The 7,089-nt window shown below is 48.2% G+C and overlaps 1 protein-coding gene across 1 annotated transcript in view; it reads right to left on the bottom strand.

The window, feature by feature from the left end:
* wdr11 (WD repeat domain 11) overlaps nt 1-7,089 on the bottom strand; it is a gene marked incomplete at its 5' end in the record, with an annotated part of 100,181 nt that continues 93,092 nt past the window's right edge. The window contains 6 exons of the mRNA XM_080849166.1: nt 1-2,774; nt 3,225-3,304; nt 4,440-4,585; nt 4,760-4,857; nt 5,424-5,589; nt 6,368-6,463. Coding sequence (XP_080705292.1) covers nt 2,569-2,774; nt 3,225-3,304; nt 4,440-4,585; nt 4,760-4,857; nt 5,424-5,589; nt 6,368-6,463 — 792 coding nt within the window. The 3' untranslated portion in view covers nt 1-2,568. The remainder of the gene's footprint in view (nt 2,775-3,224; nt 3,305-4,439; nt 4,586-4,759; nt 4,858-5,423; nt 5,590-6,367; nt 6,464-7,089) is intronic.

The raw sequence follows: 7,089 nt of genomic DNA, 5'->3' as shown, positions 1-7,089 counted from the left end.
TATTATTCACATATTTATTGCTCACAGTATTTACATATATATTTCTGTTAAAGCTCAAAGTCGCTGCAAGCAGGGTTAATCACCGTACACATTACAAAATAACAACAATCAGATTAGCAAGGAAGGCCATTTAACACAATTACAAGCCATTATATCCATTAAAAACAAGATAGAGAATCAAACATATCGAGGCATTCCATGGTAAACAGAATATAACCCACAATGGCAAAGGGGCTGAATGTGTCAGAAATCACCAACTTAACAAATAACACAGTGTAGCAATGAATTTAACTAGCCTCTAACATTTGAAAAAGTACTGGTTGTTTCAGAAAAGTAAAGTAAGATCACAAAATAACAAGTAAGACAGGTTTAATCTTTAGTGCCATTATACCTGGAAAGGGAAACGAGTGCCACTCAGCTAATATGGTTACATTATTTACCAACAATATTTTGAGAATGGGTTGTCATAGAGACACTGCTGAGGATGGAACATCAATGATGTGTATCTACACGGTTGGAATGAAAACATTGCATCACACCATTCTTTCAAACGCTAATCTGCTTGATCTGTTAAACCTCACACACAAAGCAAGACACATGCAGCAAATCCTTGAACAGAAAACAAGATTACTGTGTTTCACACGCAGACCTATTCTAGTAGTTTTGGATGACACTTTCTTTCTTCAGTGAACTTAGAGTTGTGAACATATTGTTTGCAGAGTGGTTTGATAAAATCTTAAACCTCTAGATCAGTGCAAAGAACCGGACACAAAGGACAAAGAAACTGCCAATTCGATGAATTGAGGATTTTACCCAAGACTACCTTGAACTGTATGCTTTGGATTACTGAAGTTTTTTGATCTGCATCTTACCAAAGACGCTATTCCAGCCACTGAGACAGCAATAAAGGAAAAAAAAACTAAAAACTCTATTACGAATAGTTAAGTGCATAGACATGAAAGTTGAATAATATATCCACCACCATACTTGTCTGTAATGGTATTCCAGTTAATGACTTGTGTTACAACAAAGGACTGCATATTACTACCTGCACATGTACCAGACTGGTCCTTCCTTTACAAGGCATAACACACATGGACCCTGGATGTAATATAGAACACGGACATCACTGGAAAACATACAAATGTACATTTTCATATATTCAGAAAAATGTTCAAACTTGGTGTGAAGACACTACTGCTGATTTAAGTTGCCGGCATCTCTATGTATAAGCAAGAGAAACAGAGAAATCAATAAGCATTGTACTTATTAATGAGCAGGGCCACGAAAAAAAAAAAAAAACGCAAATTCCCCCCTATTTTACCCCCAGCTGAATTATCTTCCATGTTTTTGTGTAATTCAAACACACCATGATTCCATGTCTCTGTCTGTTCCTGCATGTCAGTAACTGGGACAGCCTAGTCAGGAAGTGTGCCAGGTTAAGTGCAGACCTGTCATTCCACTGGCTAATCTGTGAAGGAACTCCCCAACATGGCACACCAGTATGCATGATGAGACGCTAATGGCTCCATCCTGATGGGCATGTACGAACAGGCCAGAGAATTCAAAAGGATTATGGAGCTCAGCGTTTCCTTCTATTCTACACCACTGCCTAGTTGCCTGTGGTTTTGTAATAAACGCAACACTAACCTCCCCCTAGTTCTGGGGTTTATTTATTTGTACCTTTGGTGATCTTTAATTAGGCACCCCAGAGTGTCACCCCACAGCTGCTCATTGTGCTCTGTGGGGGGTAGAGGAAGCCACTCTGCTGGAAGCACACAATGGATTGCAGCAGAGTTTCTCTGGATCTTTTCCAAGGATGTAGCCAACATCATTCATGTGGATAAGGATGCTCTCACTTATGCCTTCCATTTTTTTTAGTGCAGCGCTTTGTAATTTTGATATTTATATTCATAAGACAAACAAGGCAGAAAAGAAAACATTTGGTGCAAAGTAAAAGTGCAAAATAATGCCATTTTGGAATGTTTTACAGTATATAGACAGGCAATGCTTTTGTCTTGACTAATATGCTGTCTATAGGCTATGAGCTACGGAGAACTGCTTCAACAGCACAAAGGAAGGAGTGAAGCACATAATCAGAGGATGACTGTAACACCAACTAAGAACTCAGGGCACTGCTATGGGGAACATCTGACTGACCATGAGAAGAACATTGAATTGCACCTTGCAATGCAATATGCACACTACATGTGTGAAGACAGACTCGAGAGCACCTGCCACTGGTTGCGAACACACACGCGGACACACACACACACACACACACACACAGACAGACACACAGACAGACAGACATGACACTCTGGTTGTGGTGTTCTCCACCGTGCCACAGTTGCCTCTCCAGCTCCCAGGAGACGTGCTGTGAACAGGAGAAGAAGAGAAGACGAGAAGGAGAGGGGAGACAGTTCTTTCCTCTTTCTTATTGCACCCTCTTGTACTTAGTGACTCAATCATCCTGGTCTTCCTCTTCCTCTGGGTCTCTCCTCTCCTCTTCTCTCTCTCTCTCTCTCTCTCTAGGAGTGAAGTGGTGTGGAGTGGTGTGGTCCGGTCTCACTCGAGGTTGACCAGCAGGTCTCCCTGTTGCTCGTCGGGGCCGCGCTCGGGCTCAGCCTCGCTGGTCTCCTTCTGGAAGAGCTCCTCCAGCAGCTCCTCACCGGCACCGCCCGCCTTGGAGGCCCAGAGCGCCGCACCCTCCCGCATGCCCACCGAGCGCAGCAGCCGCGCGTACTCCGAGAACGCCGCGCCGATCAGCTTATGTGCACACAACGCCATTAAGGGGAAAACACAGGTCTGAGTTGGGTGTGGAGTTTAAAGACAGACAGACAGACAGACAGACAGACAGACAGACAGACAGACAGACAGACAGACATCTAAACCACCATCATAAGGACCAAGGCTGAGGCGGCTCATAACTCGATAAAGCCAGACTAAACAAACGCTACCACACTGGTAAGCCACAGAGGACCAGTGGGCAAGCAGGCTCTTGCCTTTCCTTGTGGTGATTAGTTCAATACCCCGGCTGCCTCCGCTAGTCTGGTGTCTTTTCAAGACTGTAAACATATCTGTCTCAACTGAAATAAAGCCGCTTTAAGTCATGGACTAGTTTTTGTGTTCTTCTTGGCTTGGTTAAACACATGGCATTCTTTGATCTAAATCCCAGACATGAAAGCCCTGGAGCTCGACGCTCAAACATGATGAAAGGATATTGGTGGTGTCGTTGGCCTCCATCACGCCGTACTTCAAACACGCCTCGACAAAGAGGGCCGCCCGGTCAAAGTACCGCATGCTGCATGGGCGGGAGGAGAGAGCGAGGGAGAGAGAGAAAGTGATGAAGCGAGTTAGACAGTGCAGTGCATGAGACGAGGCCTCTCTTAAAGCGGTTGCCAGGCGGTCGGCCCCTCGGCTGTCTGTGGCCCGACTTCAGACGGCTGACTGTCAGCTGAGGGTCCCCTCAGAGGAGGGGAGGAGCATCAGAATGCACTGGGGCCTCGCGGATGCCAAGATGCCCTTCAATACAGCACCATTAGAAGCACTAGGAGAGCAGATACCGCACCACAACCGCCACCACACACTAAATACGGCTCAGGTCAGTGAGCCAATGAGATAAGATGACAAAGATAGGAGAGCAAGGGGCAGGAAGAAGGAGGAGTGAGAGACACAGAGAAGGGAACAGAGAGAATGAAAGAAAGAAAAAGACAAAACAAAAAAAAAGATCCAGCAAAAGAGTGGGATATGAGGAGGGTTAAGAGAGTTAAGGACAGAGGGAGAGGAGAGGAGAGGAGAGGAGAGGAGAGGAGAGGGAGAGGAGAGGAGAGAGAGAGGAGAGGAGAGAGGGAGAGGAGAGGAGAGAGAGGGAGAGGAGAGGAGGAGAGAGGAGAGGAGAGGAGGGGAGAGGAGAGGAGAGGAGAGGAGAGGAGAGGAGAGGAGAGGAGAGGAGAGGGAGAGGGAGAGGAGAGGAGGAGAGAGGAGAAGAGAAGAGAGGAGAGGAGAGGAGAGGAGAGGAGAGGAGAGGAGAGGGAGAGGAGAGGAGGAGAGAGGAGAGGAGAGGAGGAGAGAGGAGAAGAGAAGAGAGGAGAGGAGAGGAGGGGAGAGGAGAGGGGGGGAGAGGAGAGAGGGAGAGGAGAGGAGGAGAGGAGGAGAGAGGAGAAGAGAAGAGAGGAGAGGAGAGGAGAGGAGAGAGGAGAAGAGAAGAGAGGAGAAGAGAAGAGAGGAGAGGAGAGGAGAGGAGAGGAGAGGAGAGGAGAGGAGAGGAGAGAGTTCAGGACACTGGGAGAGGAAGCAGTTCTGTGACAAGAGCCAGGGGACTGACAGGGAGAGACTGAGAGGGCAGCACACATGGGAGTGACCCGTGTCCAGACCCCGAGGACCACCAGCATGTCTGGGCTCTAGGCCTGGAGCCTGGGCAGCTGTGGAGGACCCACCTGAGCAGCATCTCCCCCACTTTGTGGAAGCATCCGAGGGTCAGCAGCACCAGGATGGCCTTGGACTTCTGGTTGACCTGAGGGGAGCAAAGGTGCTCGGCCCAGCGCTTCAGCACGTCCGAGCTCTCCGCCGGGTTCAGACGAACCTGAGGAGGACACACAGGTGGGGGACAGTGGGCTTGGGTTTGGGAGCTGATGAAAGTGAACAGGTGCCAAAACACACTAGTCACCCCCCTGCTGGGGAAGTGACAGCTTTAATATTCTCTGCTTGGCTGGAGGGATCACTGGAGACTGATGAGGACTGGGATGGCGGATGGTACCTTAGCCAGCCAGGCGGCACGGTTCCACTCGCCATATGTCTGCAGGTAGCGGCACGCGTCCACCGCCTTATCAATCAGACACAGCAGCTGCACACCCTCTGGAGAGCGAGAGAGCGAGAGAGGGAAGAGAAGAGGAAAGAAGAGGAAAGAAGAGGAAACAAGAGCGAACAAACACAGGATTTATGGTTATGCACCGCAGTGAAGGTGTACCGTCACAGACACTGAGTGGCCAATGGGGATGCACTACAGGAAGCTGACCGCTAGGGGGCTCCCTAGAGCTACATAGAGGAACACCTGGGGTCTCAAATCACTAAAGGTTTGCTTGTGCATGAACAGGTGCAGACTTAAAATCACGGCTGCTGTATGTGGCCAGGATGATCCTCTCTCTGGGTGTGGAGAAGATTGGGTTTCTCCTGCCGGTGAACAGATTGGACATGTTCTGGTTGATTATGGCTAAGTGGCAAACTGGGGCTGCTTTAGCTGAACATTTCAGACTCAAAGCTGTGTCCTCAAATCCTGCAGTCTTGGCATACACAAAGCATGCCACAATAACTGGATCACAATAACCATTCCTCCACTCAAAACAAATATTTCTGTAACATTTTCACCATTTACAATCATGCCTATCAGCTGAAAGCTCAGCAGCTTTGTGGTGAGGCGTTACCTGCCAGCTTGCTGTTGGCGATCATGTTGGTGGCCACCAGTTTGATGGTGCTCTGGGAGGGCCCAGAGGAGGTGATGGTGGTGACCAGGCAGGCCTTGAGGGAGTCGCAGTAGTAGCTGGGGTTGTCTGCACTGGTCTCTAGCAGCAGCTGAACCGCACGGTCAGTCTGGGGGTGCACAACCATACAAGATCAGCACTGTCTAGAGGCACCCATGTTAACCCCTTGATTAAGGGGTGAAATGATTGGACGTGTGGAAGTAATCGTTGCTACAGACGGACGGATGGATGGATGGATGGATGCTGGGCTGACTGATGGGCCAGAGTGATTCAAAAAAGACACATCCTGATACGGCACACACACACACACACACACACACACACACACACACACACACACACACACACACACACACACACACACACACACACACACACACACACAAACAAACAGAGCTGTGCTGTCGGTGCAGAGGTGGGGAGTGTGGCTCTGATGATGAGGCAGATGGAATAGGGTGATGGAGGATGCTGTAGGCCCCTCGCCCGCAGTCAGACCACTTATTACACTGAACCGCTGCAAGGAGATCTGGCTCGATCGCTTGGCTGCTCTCATTCCCTGTGACGAACAGCCCATAACCTGTCTTGATGTGGAGCTCGCTTCACTGGTTTTCAGAAGGCTATGTGTGTGCGTGCATGCCTGTGTGCAATGTTTGAAGAATTTTGGTTGAGAACAATAGGAAATAGAAAAACAGAGGAGAAACTAGTTGTGTGTTTGTTCTGTCATCCTTAAATGGTTTGGACATTTTATTGAGAAGAGCTCAATCTGTGCAATGAGACAGTTGTGACCCTCAGTGTAGACGGCCCAGGACGGTGCCACAGATTTGGCTAATGGCTGACAACTGGACTTTAGTCTGGCAGCGGGTATGTCAGTGAGTGCAGTTACATACCTGGCCCAGCAGGAGAAGCTGGTCAGCACACTTCTTGGTGTGCTCATAGCTGGACCGCTTCACTTCCTGTAGATGCACCCGCTCTAATTGGAACCTCTGTAGCAGGGGAGGAAATGAACATGAAATGAGTGTGTGTGTGTGTGTGTGTGTGTGTGTGTGTGTGTGTGTGTGTGTGTGTGTGTGTGTGTGTGTGTGTGTGTGAGAGAGAGAAAGAATGATGGAGAAAAAATAGCAATGGGAGATGAGATTAGAGATTATTATCTATAATAACCAACCAACAAGCAAAAAGCTTCCCACAGCACTGATAATTGCCTTTCCCCTGGCATCAGCGTTCACTGCTCTGGATGAATGTGCTCCCTCTCCACTCAGCCCCACCTGAGCACCTTTGCCTCATCAGCTGCATTCTGTTTTCATGCTGAACCTCCACCCTACAGTGGGACCCAGAGTGTGGAGTGGGACTCCCAAAGGGGACATGAAGTTACAGCAAGGTGACACCGACATTGGACCGCCTGATCGGCCAGCGAGAAGTGGTAAAATTGTGTAAATGTTTTAAGCAAGAGCTCTGATCAAATGAAATGAAAAATGTTTAACTGCTCAAATATTTTAAGGTGAACATGAAATTGAAAATGCTTAACTGTTCAAATGTAGAAACAATGTTTAAGAAAAGCATCTTTTTTTCAAATGGAAAGTTAAATTGCAGGTAATATGTGATGTGGAGGTGG

This window comes from Sprattus sprattus (assembly GCF_963457725.1).
Source record: "Sprattus sprattus genome assembly, chromosome: 12".
Taxonomy (NCBI): domain Eukaryota; kingdom Metazoa; phylum Chordata; class Actinopteri; order Clupeiformes; family Clupeidae; genus Sprattus; species Sprattus sprattus.
This window is presented reverse-complemented; position numbering and strand designations above follow the sequence as displayed.